Source organism: Dermacentor albipictus, chromosome 1 (assembly GCF_038994185.2).
Source record: "Dermacentor albipictus isolate Rhodes 1998 colony chromosome 1, USDA_Dalb.pri_finalv2, whole genome shotgun sequence".
In the NCBI taxonomy this organism is placed as follows: Eukaryota; Metazoa; Arthropoda; class Arachnida; order Ixodida; family Ixodidae; genus Dermacentor; species Dermacentor albipictus.
In genome coordinates, this window is record NC_091821.1 from 350,349,623 (window position 1) to 350,371,318 (window position 21,696).

A 21,696-nucleotide genomic window follows, 5' to 3' on the forward strand; every position below is an offset into this window, starting at 1 on the left:
CAAGTGTTCAGTCAAAGTCGTGCTGTGCTTATTTTATTGATAAGTACAGGGCATGCTATGAAAAGGATCACTTAACTGATATTTCAGCACTAATTCCTTTAGAAGCACAAGTTAGGACATCACTTCCTGATACCTGCTAAGTAGATCATGTTTTCAAAAAAGTGTCTATCATTTCACTGCATATAGCAAAGATGTTTCAAAGCTTGGAACACAAATCAAGCATTCCCTTTCACATAAGTGCATTGTGTACATATTGACAAAGGCTGAGCAATTCACAATTTTTTTTAAATTATCAGATTATTTACAATTATATATTGAAGGGGTCCTAAACCACTCCTAGGGCTAGGGAAAAAAACACATTTTGCAGATAGCATATGCTGTTGCAAACATCTCAGCCAAAATATGTGCTTGTGCCCGGTGCATGAAGCTCACAAGTGGACTGCAAATTCACCTTTCTTTAAAACACTCTCTTCTCAACAGAAGCCTTCTCCTAATCCTTTTTGGGGCTGCCCTATTCCGCAAGAGAGCAGATTCCCATACCCGGCTGCTATTGGCCAATAGCTGGCATCAATCAAGAGGCATGAGTCGGCTATCGTACGCTCGCACTTGGTTGCGCCCGCCCACATATGGATGAAACTTTGACCACACTGCTTATCAGGGTTTTATGGCTAATTCCGATTAGTCTGGAACACTCGACTAGCCTCCAGCCATGCAAAACTTAAGCCCAGACTACACGGACGCTATGCCTGCCGTGCGTCGTGATGAATAGTAGTTAGCATCCACCAGAGACATGCAACAGTGAACACTCACCCCCAGCAGTGACTGATCCTGGCTAGACGTACTTCATATTGAGCGCTACAAAGCATGAAATCTGTATCTGCCTTCTATGCATGAAGGAAAAAGCTGACCCGCACTACATAGCATGGCCAGTTTGGAGCACGTGAGCACGCACTCCTGCCTTGCTGTGCACTTAAAGTTGCACATAGCCACGCCTAGCTGCAACTGCCGAGTAGTGTAAACACTGCGGCCGCCGTTGGGTGCCGCGATGAGCCCACTCGCCATAATACTGCACGCACTCTATTGCTACCGTTGACCCTACGCTTTTTCGGAGCGGAGGACATCGAGGGTGAAAGGGGAAAATAAATACCGCACTTAAACTATCTACGCTCATACTAGGTCTATATGAAGAATTACTTCAGTAATATATTCTTGGGAGTTACCATATGCTACTGATAGCATATGCTGCTATCACTCACTATAGTCATTTAAAGGCATTTTTGAAGCTTCCAAGAAATGTGATTCAGGGCCCCTTTAAATGATCAATCGGTTGACGTCACATCAGAGAAGCAACAAGCGACATGCCCTTTGAAAATTTTGCATGCGCTTGTCTGATGTTAGTTGTTGCATTCCATGCCACCTCTTTATATCACAGTGGCATATTTCAGGCCACAACAATCATAACCCTTGTTTTTTTTCCAGCAGGTTAAGGAAATAAGGATAAAGACTAAAATTCTAAATTGATAGAAATGAGACAGACACTTTATAAATGCCAACTTCAGCACTGTGACCATTTTAAAGCAGCAGTGTTGATGATCTCCAGATAAAAACATCCAAATCTTTGTTTTTGGATGTTGCACATGTAAAACATGGCAACCAGTTAAGTAATAAGTAAGTTGAGTAAAGACTTCGAATTATCTGGGTTTAAAATGTTTTAATCCATATCCATACCTAGCATCAGAAGATTTCGCCTCACATGGAAAAGACTGATATGTATCAGATTACACACCATACAAAAATAATCATAATTTGTATGTATGTTAATTCAATACATCTTCCAGTCTACATTGGCTTCATCATCATAAAATACTAGTATTTTATAACAAGAACCAAACTCCATTTTCACAAGAGCTACTGTATAAAGACAGTTGAATAAAAAAATAGAAGTAAGCAGTCATTAACTCCTTGCCAGGCACAAACGAAACTAATATCTCACATAGAGTAAAAGTGTCTTTGGATAAAATAATGCATAGTGGCTAGAAGCCGAAACACATGGGTATCGAGCCATGCATTTCAGAAAAAACTAGCAATATTTATGCTTTCAAATATTTAAAGCGGTTATGACTCTAATCACGACAGCAGTGAATAAGCTACAAAAGTGAAATGACCAGAGAAGTATTCACGTGAACTGTGCATATCTTGGCAGTACAGATTTCCATGAACCAGTTTTAAGCAGCACGGAACAATGCCTACACTCCTAATCATTGAATCACAGCAGCAACAGCATAATATCACACACATTCAGTTTTGAACACTGCGAAATAGAAAGCGTGAATGTAAGCTCACAGGAACTGTGTGATCTGACATTCCTAAACAGATGAGAGTCATGTACAAAATCTCAGAAATAAGACAAAAAATTATCTTCCAGCACAGTTATGTATGTATGAATTAATTCTGCAAGAACAATAACAATATGATGTATCGTGCATGGTGCACGAGATCAGCAGAAGAGTTTACAAAAAACATTACACACTACGAAGTCATAATGAAATGCGCTCACATTCTGTAGTGCACGAAGGATATGGCACATATCTGCTTATGCGCTGTTCAAACTTAGAATGTCGTTGCAAGCATCTAATGGTTGGTTGCTTTCAAGGAAGGACACCATATGCAGTACAGTGCACACATACTGCAGATCAGTGCACCACATGTACGAACTGGAGTTGAAAGATATCTTAAGCATCATGAGCATGGGTGTGATAGAACAAATATAACGAAAGCAAGAAACAATATTCTGCAGTCACCTCATTGTCGATTGCTGGCATTACCAACAGGCACCATCAGCACCGCAGCTAAGGAAAAAAAAAATACAAGACAGTACCTCGAGCTCACTAAATACGATATGTCAGCCCAAAAAGGTGCAACAACTACGCATGTCCTGGCCCACAAAGTAGCAACAACTGTGAAGGAACTAGGCAGTATGGCACACTATCATCTGTCTCCACCTCCACCCGTGCCATTTTCTTTGCTCGAGCAACTCTTGAGCCTCTGCTCGAGCTCGAGCACCGTCCAAGACACGTGGACGCTCTTCAGATGCTCCGCTGCTCGCTGGCTGATGTTGAGTCCTGGTTCGAGTGGTGCCACCTTCTCCGCACCCATGAGGGACAAACTCGCAATGCCCATATAGGCATGCATGGGATCTGCACAAGACGGTGTTGTCACACTCTACCTAAAGTCGGATGACTTACTTGGGGAAGTCGTCATCATTACAGCGGGAATAAGGCAGTAAAAAAATAGCGGGAATAAGGCAGTAAAAAAATAACAGAAAAAAGAGGGCAGTCCAAGAGCTACACTAATAGCACGCATGCCCGTCTTCTCCTTTCTTTGTTTCCGTGTGATTTGTGTTACGATGACTTCGTCAAGTATCAGTCAACTTGCCCAACAAGTTCCTTTCAGGTCAGTTGCTCCCAGCCTTTTTTTTTTTTCCCTTTTCCTGGGCATGAAATAAGCGTCCCAACTGGGTACGTCACAATATATCTTAAAATACCCTGTAGAGTACTGGTTTCTGTTGTGTTTTTGGCAGGCCAAGTTTATTTAAAGTATGTTCATGTACCAAATTTTTTCAGGAGAATAAATGTTTTTTTTATTTTGTACTCTTTTCTTTTAGGTCGTCAAAACCGTTGATGTAAAGGAAAAATAAAGATATACTGAAAGATATTGAAAATATATTGTATACAAATAAGTTTCTCTTACCCTTTCACTGCCTCAGAACTGCCTCTTGTTTGCATTCAGGTTCATATTATATGCAAGTTGTAATGGTAAACAACACACTAGCCTAATGAGATTCACAGATTCAATTGGAGAAATTTAACCATTCATGGTTACTGATAAGGAAAATAGAAAGCTGAAATGTTTTTCATTGCAAGTAAACATCAGTTACAAGTAGTAGTAGTAGTAGTAGTAGTAGTAGTAGTAGTAGTAGTAGTAGTAGTAGTAGTAGTAGTAGTGTGTGTGTGTTTTCTCCGTCATCACTGAAATTACTTACTCCCCGTTTGGGCTTATCAGAAAAATTAAGCTGTTCCAACACTTACGTGATCAATGCAAAACAGTGCAACTAAAATTTCTCCCTCTATTATCTATTGAACAGCTTACTGACGTGCAAATAACAGTTACAAGAAATAAAACTAAACGTGGTACTGCAGTAGTGCTTACCAGGGTCACTGTCGGGCCACTTGCTGAAGCCACCTGTGATTGCATCCTGAGTCGAATAGAGAAATTCTAGGTTCTCCTTCTGGTTCACAAACTGGAAGGCACCTAGAAGCTGCGCACAGGGCAGCAAGGAAAGAAATGGGAAAAAACACAGTTGCAGTTCTATAGGGACCTGCGTCTATGTTGGTGTGTGTGAGTTGGCTTAGCTGGTGTAAGATCAGTGGGGGGGCTCCCAACTGACATTCAACATCTATGTTGCTTTAACATTGTAGGGACTGTGGTACTTCCACACAAGACACCAAATATTATGCTGCCAAGCAGCAGCCAGACAGCGGCATCGGGCAACCCGACCGAATTCTGACAACCGTCCCCATGAAACCAAACCTCCAAAAACAGACCAAACCAACTTAAGCACCGGGCGTCTGGCGGAGAAATATGTGAAAGAAGGAAATATCGCACCACGGCCAGACGTTGGATGATCACGGGTCTGAGGACAGCAGCTGAAGGAGAGACGCATTCAGCTTCTGATCAGGCAGGCGCTAAGAAGCCTGCAGGAACGAAGCCAGCCCGCAGCTTTGCAGAAGGCCAAACACCGTCATCGCCAACTCCACCAGTCGCTGACACTACCGATGAAACTTGTGATCAAACAAGCCTCTACACCCACAGGAGCCGCAGCACCAAACTCTCATGATGAACTGACATCACTGCCCCACATAGGATGATGGACATACTTTATATACTCTGTCTTGCTGTGTAACATTAGATATTATGTGTCTTGCTTGCTATGAAACGTTTGATATTTTGTCATATTTCTTGCCTGTATTTTGATTATTGATTTGCAATATAAGTTGTAGTGACTTATTTGCATGTGGCGTCTCATGTCCATTCTCTTCGTAATAGCACACCCACAAGGGTGACAATTCAGTTCCTACAAGCATTCACCCAAAGCCAAGTGTGCCTTTGTACATAACCTCAATGAAATGCCGCTACAATCTAACCCATTGCCTTGTGCTGGGCAGAAAAACACCAGAGTTGCCAAGTCGCCACAGCAAGTTCTCAACTTGTTGAATCTAATGTGACTGACCGCAGCTTGATGCCACTAGATGGGCGCACAGTGGCAATGAGGCACCCAGGATTGACCACTGTGGTACATAGATGATTCAAAGATGGAAAGCACATAAAAGGACTTCATATTTTGCAACTATGTAATAAACACCAAGCTCATCTGGACATTCATGTGTCTCCAGTTCTGAGGTAGTGACATCGTGTTGGACACCTTGCTTGCAGAAAGCAAAGCCAAAACAGAATTTTGTAGAAAAAGTTTGGATGCTACGTGGTACATTAAGCCAGCCGCAGAGACAGAGCCCAGTGTGACACTGGGTGCCAATCCTGTCCACCTACTCTGCATGTGTCGAAACTCCTTCCCTTCATGCCTCACTGTGCTGAAAGGCTTTGTGGGGTGCCTTGTCAGAACACCTTTGTCACACAGCTGCATATTAAAGCCCATTATATAGAAACAGCACACACACCTTGAGGGCTGCGCCTACCCAAAAAGAGTAACAAGTGTCGATGGGTTTGTTCGGACGGCCCTGGAATCCCGTCAACTGCCGGTTCAGACACCATCGCTGCAGGCTGCGTAACTGTTGTTCACTCAGCGCTGAGTGCAGCTGCCCCATGAGGACGAGTGAGGCCACCGCACAGTATGTCGAGCCCCCTGCATCAACATAGAGCCGCCCATGCATACACACACACATACATTGCCTCTGGTACTACAGGGACATGTGTATATTTCACTTAAAATTTTTTCAAAGTGATTTCACACTTACAACTACACTGTTCTTGCTCAAATTTAGCAGAAAGGTCAATTTTAGAGCATATGTGGTTCAGTGTAACACTTGGCACAGTTACTTGCCTTGTTTTTAAGAAAAAATGCAAACTTGCCTTCGTTTATGGGGTGGAAGCTGCAGCCAAGGCGGCGCTAGCATAAACTTGTGTCGCTGCCTTTTGGCAGCTGCAGAAAGGCAGCAACACAAGTTTATTCTAGCACCATCTCAGCTGCAGTTTGCACCCCCATAAACAGACTCTATTGAATTTTTTTCTTAAACACCAGGCAAGTAATTGAGCCAAGTGTCACATTGAATGATGTACGTGGGAGGCGGCGTGAAGAGGTAGCCACTGTGGCCACAGTTTGTTTAGGCCAGCCAGTTATGCTGCTGTGGGATCTTTGGAGTGGCCGATCCTGCGTCTGCTCAGGTCGAGCGCACTAGAGTGTTCTGTTCTCATGCTACATGCACTTGAGCCATCTTCTTCTTCATTGGCCTTGGAGGCGATAGTCATGCCGCTACACAGCCTTCCTCCTAGTGTGAAGCACAATTCACATATATGTGCAAAAGGTGCGCGTACAGAAAGAAGAGAGACTGCAAACATACATACATATACATGAGTGGCAATTCTTAGCATCCGTTAAAAAGTCCAAGTAAAGTTCGTGTTGCAGTGATGGTCACAAATATAGCTCTCTGGTGCTCAGGGAGACAGCCACTTCTGTCACAGGCTAGATGTATAGTGTTGTACGACCTAGGACTGCATTGGGATGCCTGCAGCAGGAACATGAAGAGTCCACGCAGGTGCACATGAGCTGCGTGCCTGTTTGCAGATGGTGCCGTAGGAACACCAAGTCTGGACAAAGGGTGTATTGTCTTGAGCGTTGAGGATGCTGCCTTGCCTTGTATACGTCTCCATGCCCAGTGCAGTGCAGCTCAGCAAGCAGAGTTGAGGAGTAATAATTGTGAGCGAGGCACAGCCACAGTGACACCGTAGTGCACAATAACGACCTGCCGCAGGTTCTCATAGATGCCCGAACCTGGTAGAAGTCGGAACTCCGAAAGAATACCGTCTGACAGCTCGCAACTTGCATGGAAATAGCACAAGTGTTGGTCACTCATGATGTTGACGTAGAAGTGACTCTTGAGATGAAAAAACCAGATGGCAGAGCTGCTCCTGAAAAACTTTGGTAGGCCACGCATCAGTGAAAAGTGTGAGCACAGAACATCAGAAGGGCCGCCTGCTGCTGTTGACGCCCATATCTCGAATGCCGATAGTATCACATTTGGGGTGGTCGCTGAAGGCTTCGACAAGGTTGTGCTTGTGGCGTTGCCGTGCCTGCGAGAGTGAAATTTGTGCTTAGTGGAGCTGGTGGGACAGCCTCTGAATCGGCGATGAGTGACGTGCCCCCGAACGGAAAGCGGTTCACTTGCGGTACTGTCCAAGAAAGGAGAGCAGTGGGCCCAGTGAATTTCTCCGAAAAAGTCATCGCGCAGCTGTCTTTGAGACAGGGAGGAGGCTCACGGACTGAGTAGAAGTTTGATGATTGGGCACGAGTGGGCGGCATGAGTGGACACAGGCAATGTAGGATGACCATAGGCAGAATGACGAGACAGTTCAAAAGGCGAGAGCTGCTGTGACTGAGTGCTAGAGGTGGTGTAGTGAGCAAGGACAGCTGCCAGCAATTCCTAGAACTCGGTGCTGGGAGGTGGCAGCGGGAGTCTGGAACACAGCCAGAGCTGCAAGCCTTGTTGAAAAGGAAGTGGCTGTCCAGTTGGATGAACCAGATGTCCAGTATGTCGATGTAGAATACCCAGACAACCGACAACCATGGGATGTCCGCTGGACCGCGTGAGGCCACGTCACTCTTGCCTTGGGAGAGTCGGTGCGCTGACGCTGGTATGGCTGGGCCCAGTCATCTGGGTCACCAATTTGTAGGGGGCGGCGTGAAGAGGCAGCTGCTATGGCCACAATTTATCTAGGCCAACCAGCCATGGTGCCGCAGGATCTCAGGAGCGGCAATGGTATCAAGTGCGCTTGCATATTCTGTTCTTGTGTTGCGTGCACATGAACCGTCTTCTTTTTCACCGGCTCTAGAGACAATAGTCGCGCCGCTACACGTAGACTCCAAAATGTGACCTTTCTGCGAACTTCTAGCAAGAACGGTGCAGCAGTAAGCAAAGATAGTAAGTGAAACATACACAGCCCCGTGCAACACCAGTGCTGCAGTCATTGTCATGCAATAATATGAAACAGCATAATGCTCCCACATTAGCTAACCACAGCACACTATATTAATTATCAGTGAGCCGTACTTTAACTTGCACTGCACTTGCATGCAAATGTAGCTGCATAGTACACCATATGCAGAGTCAACCAAAGATAAAAGATGACCAAGCCTGAAGGCAAGCAGCATTCTAAACACAACTTTAAGACTGCAAGTGGACAAACTGATTAGCATGATGTATGTTGTGTCACAAAATCTGATATGTTATCACCACAGGAGCTATCTGTGTGTAATTACCACACGCTACTGCACCTTTTATTACAATAGCATTTATATGGACACTCCAGGTGAATTTCTGTCGTCGGCACACCGCGATGTTCCACATAAAGTCCAAATGGGATAACATTACGACTGCGTGCTGTATGCTGTAGGTGCGAGGGTGAGCCAAGAAACAGGCTCGCTTGATACAGCGACGTCTTCTCGTGTATACAAGGGAGCAAGGAGAGGAGGGTGCGTGCCATCTTCTTACACGTGCAAGGAGTGGAGTGGGGAGATGTGCGTGCACTAGGAGGAGGTATGGGGAAAGTTGCAGGATAGTGTATATCTCTTCTACTCCAGCTGTGGCGGCTGAGTGCGGCAGTACGCATACCCTATCTTGGAGGTTACTTGCGATAGTTTTGAAGGCTAGGCGACCCGAGATAGGTGATGGTTTCACGTGCGCTGTGTTCTTGCATGCCTAGTTTGCACTGAAGCGAGAAGTAACACAGAGGGAAATTCGCTCGCTACTACTGCAGCTCTTCATCACGCCAGCATTTTGACAGCGAGTGCCCGTGGTCATCGAGTGAGATGTGTTAGTGTTTGCCTGTGCATGCATGGCAACATGCTTGTTAATTTAGCTAGTACGCAAATGTTTACGGCAGTTTATGCAGGTGATAAAACTACAAACTTAACCTCGTACAGCTGTCTAATAATTTGCTATCGCAATCAATGTCTCACCTTTGGGGCGAAACTGCGACATTTTTTTTTTTTGGTCACAGCCTCAGCAAATATTGAGTTGGTTGCAACAGTTGGAATCAAATATTTAAATAATCATAAAAGGAGGGACACATTTAACCACTCACCATGTGATTCTGTTCCTGGATATGGCGATATTCCTCCATCATAGCCCTATCAAAAGCAAACATGTTAAGACAATTGTAGACAGACAGAGCACATAGTTTTTATGGAGCTTAAATGAATGGAGCAATGGCCACAGGATAAGAGCCAACAGAAACATTCACTGCAATTGAAATTCTGCATTGAAGTAAAGAAAAAGCAATAAATAGCACCATAAAGTGGAATGCGAGTGAAAAGCATATGGCCTAATTAATGTCTCCCAACTTACCATTTTGTGCAGAACACACACAAAAAAAGTAACAGCGTTTACCTGAATACGAAAACAAAAATAAGGTTTAAGAAAAGGTATTACACTGACACGCCAACAAGGGGTAGGTTGAGATGGAGAAGTTGTGTTCCTCAAATTAATGTCAACAACATGTGCGACGCATCAAGATGGAAGTGGAAGTCATGGCACGACCACAATTGTGGTACAGCCAATTTAGAATTTGGAGCAATTCTTGGAGCAAGAAAAATGTTGTTTTGGAGCAGTTTCGGAGCATAAACATTGGTCTTTTTGGAACACTTGGAGTAGTAGTACAGCAGTAATCTGTAACCATTTGGCAAAGCTTGTTATTACTGTGCAATCAGTAAGTGCTGCTCAACAGTGAAGCAAGACACAAAGCCTACAGCGATGAATTAAGCTATACAGACGCTATACTATGAACAGTATGTTGCTAACATTTTTATTCTGATAGGCAAGGAACTGAATTTTGTAAACAATTAAATAAAATTTTGTAGGCTAGCGAGAACAGAGATATGCACCTAGGTGCAATACAGACATAAAATTACAAATGAGCTAGAACAATTTGTGCCCTCAGGTAAATACAAAAAGTGATGGCAAATGTCTTATGTGCATTCCAAATGACAGATGTGCTTTATACACTTGACTGCACTAGACAAAATGTGTATTACGCCTAATAACAATGCTAGAAGCTAGACAAGACACTAAGCGTCTATGAACAGCGCCAAGGTAAGATGCCTCTGTACAATGTGTCGCAAAGATAGCGATGATGGTGGAGAACAATGTTCGTACCATATTGTATACTCGTCTTCATTGCAAGGTGGTTTGCCTGTTTCCCATGTGTCATGCGGCCTCTGCAAATAGCTACGAGTCAATTCGTCGTAAACCCGTAATTTCTGTCGCCGTTACCCAACTGACCTTTCGAAACACTAGCTTTGACTGCCCCCAAGGGCTCAAATCGCCACAGGCACGTCCGATATAGCTCTGAAGGCCTGCCAGTAGAATTATTAGGCATATCGTTGCTCGTAATGTGACAGAAGAGGGCGGGTATATGCATGTATAATTAAGGTGAACCTGACTTTCTGGAACCGACATCATGCAATGTGTTGTGCTTTCCGAGCTTCGAAGCCATTGGTGAAGATTACAAAGGCGGAGTCACCGCCATTGCTGAACGGTGGTCATGGAAAAAGGTATGGAAAATCGGACAGTGAAGGGTTTTTCTTTAAGAGACTGCGCAAACCTGTGTTTCATACATGTGCCACTACAGGCTCAATGCACTCCGTGCATAAATGGTGACATGTTGCCTGAACCCTTTGTGGGTTGAATCCTTAAGCAACATACATCCCACCAGGGAAGTTTTACTGGGACAGCAGCTAGGAGCTTGAAACTGGGTTTGCTGCATCTACGTTTCTGTTGAGCTACCTTTTTGTTACATTGTCATCATTGTGTCGATGCCAGGCCATTTCCTCATCTTCGGCTTCACCATCTCCACTTAGTGGAGGGCAAAACCTAAACACTGCTCACAACAGATGCCACTGTGAATAAAACTCTTACTCTAGGCAGTCTACACTGGGGAGCTGGACAAATGACCAATGAGCTACCATCTGAGACCCTCACTTGGTAATTTGTGTGGGTATCTGTGCGCCACGCAGACCCTGAGAGCGCTGGCATTTGTGCATGTATTTCAGAGGCCAGAGTAGGCAATACTGTAGCAGGCGAAGTGGATGTTCTGAGCACTGCACTGCACAGTAAAAACCCAATGGACATAACTATAGTACACACTGAAAAAGTACAATAACATACAGTATAAGTAAATAAAGAATGTGTGGTTACACCAACAGGCTTCGAACGGTAAATGTGGTGCACAGCAGTTTTATCCATGTTAAACACTAAATGAGCACTTAACTGAAGACATAAATTATGTGTGGCTACTTGCATTTAAAAAACTGTGTTAAAGGTATCACAAGAGGAAAAAAAGATGGAAAGTTAGCCGTAGGACCCACTCACATAACAGCTCTGAATGAAGCTCACAGCCTTTTCTTTGTCAAATCCAGACCAGTCATGCAGCAAACAGCATATTGCTGCAGCACAGTAGACAAATCGCATGTCGTCCTCACTCCCATGGATGAGAGCTGTAAAGCTGAAAAAAAAATTTAAAAAGAAAGGACAAATTGTAAAAAAAAAGATTTCAGGAGCCATCATCGATGATATTCAACATGTGCGAAAAGACAAATGCTTCTAGAAAGCTATTTGCTTTATCAAAGGAATGGCGTACTTGAAGGCATATATTTGTTGCAACAAGGACATTTAGGTAGCACTCGTACTGTCATTGCCTAATTTCGTAGAGAACAAATCTGTTGACCAGTACATCTGTAGCTCTGCTAGAGCCCTTTCCTGCAGCTGCCACAGGTGTAGGGGACAGCTGGAGAAGACAGCCGTCCTTTCTGAGCGCTCCACCACAGCATCCGAACTTTCAGATGCCGCACAGCCCTCGTGCAACAGCACGTGCTGGCAGGCCCAGTTATTTGGTTACACACACAACTCTGTTTCCAAAGAAATTTATTCACCCGTAGGCACACTTACAAGTGTGGTATGAACGTAAAGTACAATATAAGGTATAGCACATGTAGTACATCATACTTTATGCAAACAAAAGAGAATAGCAAATGAAATAATCCATGGTGTCTGCTTGACACTGGCTTTGCCACTCACAACAACAACAACAATACATAATTACAGCGTCCACGCAAAAGCATTATTGTCAGCCTCAAATTTATGAAAGACACTCGGGGCACATACAAATACAGTCAACGACCAATTTTTCGGACCCTCTAGGGAACGTAAAAACGTCCGAAAATTCAGGCAGTCCGAAAAAATGAATGCATGCAAAAAAACGCACCCTTTTTCTTTTTTTCTCAGATCTAGAGGTAAAGGGTGAAGTAACAGGCTTCCGAAACCCTGCCACAGCATCAGTGAAGTGGCTATAAAAAGAGGCGTTCAAAAACTCTGTATGCAGACGACTTGCTGTATGCAAAACTATGTATGCAGCCGGTTTATTATGTACATGTGCATCGTCGAGCAGCCGGTGTTATTGCTGCAGTGGCTTGAAGAACTTGTTGATTGTTGTTTTGACGGCGTTCTGGTTGCATGCGATCATATTCGCCTCGATCTGAGCAAGGGTCATATCAGCACTGTACACCGATAAGAGTCAACAGTGCTCGCGTCAACTCGGCGCTTGTAGGCGGCGCAGGCACTGGCTCCTCATTTTCAACATCGGAGTCTTCTGAATCCCCCACAACCTGACGGACTATTCCCTCGTCAGTGAGTTCTGCGGAGAAGTTGAGCTCATTGTCAGCGTCAACAAACTGTTAAAAAGTTATTTCCGTGGGTATGGAAACCCCAGCAGAGCGGAGGTCGTTGATCACGTCGTCCGACCGTACTACTGCTTTCCGCGCTTCGATGCCATCGGCGAGGACGACGAAGACGGAGTGGCCGCCATCGAAGACGAGCGAAATCCTCAAGTTGCGAACAGTGGAGTTCGCTGACGAGCGTCGAAGCACCTAGGCCTAGCGTCGCAGAGCATATTTGACACAACAGCACAACCACACACCACGCTAGCCAAAACGTGGCCTGTGGAAACAAACAAACAAAATGGCGCCGCTCCGGAAACTCCGCCGAAGGCGGAAGTGCGGCGATGAACATAGCCAGCGTGGCCAGACCAAATCAGTGTGTGACGGCTAGATTCGGCTAGTTGTGGTTCAGAGCGGTGATATGCTTCGGCTGCAAGTCGATTTCCTTCACAAGGGCGCTGTGCGAGGAGCCAAAAGTCCTTCCGTCCGTCAAAAAGTCCGGAAAATTGGACGGCGGGGGGTTCGAGCGTCCGAAACTTCAGATGTCCTTATACATTGATTCTATGGGGTTCGTGACGGTGCCGCGAAGACGTCCGAAATATCAGGCATGTCCGAAAATTTGGGCGTCCGAAAATTCAGTCGTTGACTGTACAAACTCTCAACTCAGGCAAACAGAATTGAGCATTATTCTGGCTGCAGAAAGACTTTGTCTCGGGAGACGGTTATGTACCGCGTAGAATAGTGGCAAAGAAACTCCGCTTCACTGAGTTTGAACAACTGTTCTTCAAGATGACCCCATACTATCACTCGTAGTTTTCGCATTCTGGGGTACATTGCTCTATTTGACTGCCGCGATCATTCTGCAATGTTGCGGAAGTGCCACAGAATAAAGCTAGTGCTGTAATAGACGAGACTTGCAAACCGATCTCGCCGCTGTGGTGGCCGCACGATGGATATTCCAAACATTCTTGCAACTAGCTTCCAGAAGGTGCATGCTACAACGCACTCCTTTACTACATGTGCATTCGTCTCTGTTTGTGTGGAATGCATGCATTTATCACTCGCTACCATATGCCAGGGTTCAAGCCTGTCTCTTGTAGGTAGAATGCCCCACTGATATTGCCAATGAAAATCCTCCACTTGAGAGGGCAAATCAGGTGAAAGCACGGCTGTCCATGTTTGTGTAGTAGCTGTGCATGGAGGTACAGCTGTCTCACACAACATTTCACAAAGCCTGGAAACTGGTGTCACACGCCACTTTGTAATTCTTAGTTGTACAAGCTGGCTTTGCAAACGTGCAGCCACAGTATACAGTGGTGCTGGCGATACCGCTGTCGGAAGCAAGTTGCCTGTACTCTACGGCATAAGCGTTCAACGGTAATGGCCCAGCCAATAAAGCAGCAGTGGCCTGCCTAAGTACTCATCATCATCAAGTAGTTCACATGTACTTTTAGAGCACAACAGCCTACCAAATGTAACTTTGCATGGCAAGCTCCATCCTCCGCTGGATTTCGGCAGACGCAAAAATTGATGCGCTACGTACTGTGACTTGTTTAGCCAGAACCATGAAAAAATAAGTGAGTTTACTACACATACTATTGGTTACGGCGGGAGAGCTACCCTTGCAGCAAACCACAGTTTACTGCACAATATGTTCTTAATAAAGAAAGCCCATTCTGCCAGGGATCGTGGCGACGCAGTCACTGCTTCCAACTGTTCTTTAATGGAACTCACAATGTCTCGCCACGTGTGAGGTGAAACACCACTCGTACAAAATTTGATGCCTAGTATTTGCATATGCTCAGTCTGTTTAATGTCCCCTGGTAGTGTTATCTCAGCTGTTATGCTTAACACAAAGGCATGTCTGCAATGGAGCAGGGTTCTGCCTTCACATTATTGCCCATTGCTTATTCTCACAACCTCTGCAATTGCCCTGGCTGTTTAATGAAATTTGACAAAATTTTTATTTTACCATTGCAAATGCCATGTCTAGAACTTTTAAGTTTGAGATCTACATTCACACCAAAGGTTTTTTTAATAGAATATATTTACTGTTGGTGTTCAACGACAAATGTGCACCCCAATTCGGCTGCACGAGAGCATGTGCCCTTTGCATCGGCATCTGTATAGACAGCGAAACTTTGAACAACCACCAACAATCATCGACCATGAAAACAGGTGGAAAAGCCAAGGAAAGCTAGTCGCTTGCTTTAAAGTAGGGTAGAAACCATCAGACGAGAATGATCGTCAGTAAAGTGTAGCTTCCCAGTAGGCCTGCTGTGATATGTTTTTGAGGACACTTATTGGTAAGCTGTATTGGTTAATGCTATGAGGCATGTGCATGCTATGCAGGTGCACTGCCTCGGGAATTAGCCTGTGAGACAAAACACATTAAAACCCGTGCAGGGGTGCACATCATGTGCAGGCATCAAGATTGGCCCACCAAGTCACCGCGTTTGGTTACATTTTTTCTAGGATTAGCTCAGTTTAGTTGGCAAGACCAATGCCTCCTCTATTTTTTTCAGTGCCAGTGCAATCGCTCGCTCCACTATGGGAGCCGTTGGGGTGCCTTAGTTCAGTGACTTGCCGCAATGCGACACTACCCAGATGGTACTACTAATTTAGCTATGCCTGCTTGCATAATGCAGGCAGCTGAGCGCGTGCCGCTGCCGTTTGTGATGAGAGGTGGTAAACGCTCCATCCCTGCGTCTCTAGACGTCAGGTTATCACGCATCTGTCAGTCTTCCTTTGACTTCCACTGTGAGGTGCCACCCAGATGGTACTCTCCCCCATGACCGTAAAGCAGGCGCGAACGCTAGCCGACGGGGGAGAGTAGGAAAGGACGATAAGAGAGGGCAGTGAACGATCAGATTAGACGCATCTGGCTGGCATCAAAAAACATAGAGGAGGTGCTTGCAAAACAGTCATCCGCGAAATGTGGCAGGAACAACCAAAGAAAGCTTCACTTTAATAAAAAGCTGTTGGCTGCCAGGAAGCCTATACGGTCACAGAAAATAAATATAACAGTGGATAAAGTTCCAGCTGCAAACTATTCCAAGTTACTCAGGCATCTATAATGACACTTTCTAGTAGGGGTGTTAGAAAAGCGAAATTTCCAAATGAAATTGAATCAAAACATTCAAGGAACACAACCTTCAAATATTGAATCTAATACCAAATACTATTTTCTAATTTCTAAACAAAATTAAATATAATATGCTAGTGGAAAATGTTTGGCAAGATAGGCTTATTACATTATTTTATACATGTATATGTAATGCCATGCACAAGTGTATGTCCGGTTAACTGTTTGTAAATGACAAACAACAGTTTTCAGTCATCTCGTGCCCAACACGTTAAATGTAATGGCAGTGGCACAACTGAATTTATCAACCATCAAACCACGCACGGTTATGTTCCTCAGCCTGTATCTTTACTTATGTGGCTTTGCTTATGTATCTTTACATATGTGACTACAGGCATGTGCAGGTATGCTGCAGAAACATTGTCTCAAGATAGGTGCAGACAAAAGTTTAAGTGCAGTTTTCCTACACTGCAGCTGTCAAACAACAGCATGACATATTCTATTCACTGTATCAGTTTTATGCAAAATTCATACCTTACATACAAAATCTTTAACTAAATGAGACAAAGAGAAGGCATAATAGTAGTACCTGTCTTTAAACACTCACACATCTTATGGCAATAACGTAACATCATGTGCCATGTGTCACTGCCCAGCACCAAGAAAACCTTCTTGGTAGGATATCACAGATAAAAATTCACCAAGTAGTCATCAATATGCATCAAAACTGGAGTAAACATGGTAACACAGTATCTCAAACCTACCTTCCAGACTCTTGCTGGAGTGCTTTGAGACCTTGCATGATGGCAAACCTGTCCACTCTGCTCAAGTCATCACCGAGTATAATGAGGGTAGCCAATGCAGTGTAAGTCATGGCAATATGGCCACAGTTCAAACTGCTGGCATTATCATCCTGTAATGAAGACGTGAGTGCATTGGCACTTGACCTTTTCAATTAAAATAGCTTGTCTGCCACATGAAACTGAAAACATTCAGTACGGTACACGAATGTATCAAAAATGAGGCACATCAGTTCTGTGGAAGCTTGCAAGGTGGAGGAATTTTCATGAAAGGGAAAATTGTAATCCACCCAACTGTAGCACAAAACTACAAAGGAAACTCATGCAAGTGTCTCGGAAAGCAGTTCACTGTCTCTATATTTCGAGTTGTCGACTAATTTGGCCTTACACTGACACCTGCTAGCCTCCTGGTTAGCTAAAATGGTAGAGCAACCACCGTAGAAAGGCGTGTGTCCTGGGTTCAATCCCCAGATCAGGAAATTTTTTTTTTAAAGTGCAAAGCTTTCTCCTGATAATCTTGTGCAAGTTTCCTTTGTAGCTTCATGCTACAGCTGGGTGGGTGACAATTTCATTTTTCACAAACATATCCACTTCATATGAAAAAAAAAATTCTTGATGTGATGTATTAGGTAGCCCTACATTGGTAAAAACAGTTAACGAGACCTTCATGTAAAAACTGAGTTGACATCAGTCCTACCATACCACACAACCAGAAGATCATTCTTTATTGTTTACTTTGGCTTTATAACAGATATTAAAATCTTCGGCATCTAAGCTAACGGCCTCAAGCAACCAACAAGCATGCATAACAAATAAGATAAATTTTAAAAAGGTGCATAAATAGAAAATAGCATAAAAACATTATTGTGTTTTTCAAAAGATTAAGTCCAGCTAGATTGATAGATGATTAGTCTAGAAGTCTATGATAGTCTTCTGTGTACTAATATGGTCACAGTGTATCTGTTCTGCCTTTAGAAAAACTACGCGAAATATTTGTATGATCAGTTCTGCTGCTGTGACCAGTTCTTGTTCTCTTTCGCTTCATCTCCATCATACCTGTTTCAAAAAGCTGTATGAAATCTTTCCACAATCATTTGTTTATGTAATCTGATTGTGGTTTTTGTGTCTTTCAATATGTGTTGTGTTTAAACAGCATTATGTAAAATGCATGCTTTCAGTCAACCACTACGAGACTGGCCTGTGTATGAGGTGGCCAGATTATCCTCATGCTGCAACCTCCACCTTTGTCGCCTGGTCATAGTCTTTGTTGCATAATAAATTTGAGTCAATTCAATATGTCACTTTGTTGGACTGAAAATGTTAACGAAGTCCGCTGTTGCTGCTCTATAATTTGTACTGCCTGCGTTAAAACGGACAGGTTAACGTAATCTCTACGTGATCCTCCCCTTATGGTGCTCTCTGTGATTCAGTCAGTGCTGATGTCACAGGAGAGGTGTCATAGTGCACAACAGGTGGTGCTACTCTTATTCATTTTCGTCATTTTCTTGCTTGCAAAAGCTCTGTTCTCGCTACAAATCACAAATTCATTATTACAGAAGCATAATGTCTCAGTCTAGCTCCACTTATATTTTTCTGTAGTGTCCCTTTAATGCCTTTCACTAAGAAGCTGGAATTAAACCATAAATAGCAAGTATCAGAAATATTGAAGTATAACTTCCCGCATTGCAATATGTCGGGCAATTAAACAATAGTCTTGTATAATGGCTATTGAAAGCCAAACACTTCTTACCAAATACAGGAAACAGAACCTTACAAATTAGGTAACTAGGCAACAACTTCTGTGCCATCTAAGCCTCTGCTTTTTGCACTTACCTCTATGAGTATTTTTGTTTACCAAGTACACAAACATCAAAGTATTTTAGTGTGCCCAACAAGTCAGTAGCACAATATCCTTGGTAGCCGAGATGTTGGTGAGAACACTTACACGCTTCTACTAATGCACCTGAGGATGCCAAGGCCATTTTTTACATATGCTGCCAATTTTGTTAGTTTTCCATAACTGAACAAGTAACTTAGCGCAATAAAAACCACAGACACAAGAAAGGGGGACAAAGACAAGCTTTAATCACATTTTCTCTCGCATTTGAAAAGTGGTGCTGCAATCAAGAAAGCAGCTACACAGTGCAAGAAAAAAAAGGGTAATTCAGCTCACCAAATCGTTCCCCTTGAAGCCAGTAGCATGAGATCCCTTGAAACCACACCGGTCAAGATTAGTCCCTGCATTAACCAAATTTGACAACAGCGGTAATATTATAATACAAGATTATGACATCAAACAACCAAAGCCAGATATACAAACCTTTACTTCAATAAACCAGCACCATTATTTTGGGTGTTCCAAGTGGACACTTATATGTTTATTGGGGGCTGACGGAGTTTGTTCATGTTAGCACTGTTCCCAAGTCTCTCAATATTGATAAGTAGCTAGTCCGTGTCAGTGGCTTGTTTCATCACATAGTTGTTGAATGCATCAACAGGAGAGGTGGTAGAAAAAGCACAAATTTAATGAATACTAACAGTTAGCAAAGAATTTCACAGTACAGCATGCATAATTATCGCAAAGCTTGTCGACAAACAGCACATAGCAGTGCTCCTGTTTCTCAGTCAAACATGATACTTGGAGTGATTGACTGATGATGTTTCACATCCTAGACCTGCACAGCAGGCCAAAAGGAATGCCACACTAGAAGGCTTTGGGATGACTTGGACCACATAGTGTTCATTAGTGTGCTGCTACAGCTAAGTACATACTGCTTCAAGAAGAATGCAACCACTGGAGCTGGTAATCAAGCCTGTGACCTTACACTCAGCACCATGTGGTTACAGCCACAGCCATCAGAGCAGGCAGGGAGCTTGAATTTAATGTGCCAGCAAGTGGTGCGATTTGTGTCAGCATTTAGCAGTCCAAATGTCACCCCAGAGTGGTAGTCTGGGCAAGTTGGTATTCCATGATGTTTTCTTGAATTAGTGCAACTTGGAATGAGTGAAAGAAACAACACAAACAAGAAATACCACCCCTCCCACCACCTGTCCCTTCTTGTTTGTCTTGTTTCCTTTGCTCTTGTTTCTTCCTGTTTGTCTTGATTCCTTTGCTCGTTCTGAGTTGTGCTAATTCAAGAAAACTTCATGGTCGCCCTATCAGTGCTGACAGTGACACTCACAGTCATGCAAGATTAGGAAAACATACATCACAGAACTTTCTCAAGACACTGTACAAGCTCTCGTTGATGACAGCAAGGATGCTTCCCCAGCATCACTGCAAACCAATTCTGCAGAAATTCGCAAGGTGGAGGAAGTTCCATGAGAAGGAAAAGTTGAGAAAAGAAGTTTTCCCTTTCATAAAACTTGCTACATATTGCGGATTTTCACAGAAGTTATTCACCATATTCACTATCCTTGCACTTTGAATTATCAGTTAATTTGCCCTCACCACCCTGCCATTTGTTGTTTCCTGGTTTTCTCGGATAGTAGATCAACTGCCCCGGAAAGATGTTGGTCACAGGCTCAATCCCTAGTACTAGGATGAATTTTTCTTTCAACAGTGAAGCTTTCTTTGTGAGAAACCTGTTTAAGTTTGCTATGTAGCTTCCTGCTGCTCTCGAGTGGATCACAAAATTTTCTTTCCCCAGCAATATAGTGAATTTAATAGTTTGAGCAATACCATGTAGATGTCTCTTGTACTGATGCCCTAATCTGCACAGCAGAAGCAACCAAACACTACAAAATAAATCCAGTTAAATGTAGGTGAACGTGCGAGTATTTTAACTCAATTACCTAAACGTACCGCGGTGTAGGTAGCTTCTGCTAAACCAAGCCTCCATATTCAACTAAGTTTTCATAGTTTTATGCATTTCATTTACAAAGTAGTTCAAGCATCCCCATAGAAGGACAATGAATATAAGACGATTAATTACATGCGAATAAAGCTTTTGTTGTAGCTGAATTCACTCTAGCAATAGTTTCACTTTGCAATATGATTTACAAGGTTGGAAGTATATGTGGTCTAGCTATATCATATGCTGTCGTGTTTGACTTGACATACAGTGCAAGCAGCATCAATGAAACGTTCATTGTGCCACGCCAAGTATTGCAACATCAGCTTTTCAAGTAATCATCCACTGTAACACGCGACCATAAAAGGAAAATATTATACAAAAGATGCAGAAACTTACGATCCTTATTTGGCAAGACCTGGAGTGAGTATATCCATTCGACAATGTGTTTTTTGTTTCCTATTGTATCGAGAGCGTTGAGCAGATCCAGTCCAGAAACTGCGAAATATGCTACAGTCATTCTGAAACAAGGCAAACATACGAAAGAAAGATTAAATTGGCCTGTCGTCATTACGCCCAAAGTAATAATAATTCACTGCAAGCTGTCCTCAAGACGTTTCCGCGCCATGGAAAGTGGCCTGACGTCACCACAATAAACGTGATCGGCCGTTTTGAAGCAACAGGTGAAACTCTTAAAACTCACGATGAGTTCGCCGACGGAACATTCAACAATATATCACTTTGCTAGCCTGTTTGATCACTTTCACAGCACGTACCTCATTTCGTCCAAAGATGACATAGCGCAGGGGAGAACAGTGAGACATCTCTGGAAAAACTTAATGTGTTGAGCCCTCAGGAAAACCATCGTTATAATTGTCAATCACTAAATAGTGCGCCTAAAATCCTGAACGAGAAAACCAGCTAGAAAGTATCTGCATAACAATCGCTGCTAGCAGACACCCGTTCACGCAAGTTCGTGTGGTTTGCAACTGTTGCGAGACGGTGCTGCCATCT

At 43.5% G+C, this 21,696-nt stretch overlaps 1 protein-coding gene across 1 annotated transcript; it reads right to left on the reverse strand.

Moving 5' to 3' along the window:
* On the reverse strand, positions 1–21,695 carry betaggt-I (geranylgeranyl transferase type-1 subunit beta). Its single transcript, XM_065441674.2, has 9 exons — positions 21,459–21,695; positions 21,082–21,203; positions 19,062–19,126; positions 16,853–17,001; positions 11,661–11,793; positions 9,376–9,421; positions 5,736–5,920; positions 4,210–4,318; positions 1–3,197 (listed from the first exon to the last, which is right to left on the reverse strand). The coding sequence occupies exons 1-9, from the start codon at positions 21,545–21,547 to the stop codon at positions 2,989–2,991; spliced, it is 1,107 nt and encodes a 368-aa protein (XP_065297746.1). The 5' UTR covers positions 21,548–21,695; the 3' UTR covers positions 1–2,988.
* Between the last annotated feature and the right edge of the window lies 1 nt (position 21,696).

Excerpts from the sequence above, each read along its gene's own strand:
- betaggt-I (XM_065441674.2), bottom strand. The coding sequence starts at position 21,547 with ATGGTTTTCCTGAGGGCTCAACACATTAAGTTTTTCCAGAGATGTCTC. Across the intron at positions 17,002-19,061 it reads GCTTCAAGGGGAACGATTTG|GATGATAATGCCAGCAGTTT; the intron begins GTGAGCTGAATT and ends TCTTCATTACAG. Across the intron at positions 11,794-16,852 it reads CTCCAGCAAGAGTCTGGAAG|CTTTACAGCTCTCATCCATG; the intron begins GTAGGTTTGAGA and ends TTTTTTTTTCAG.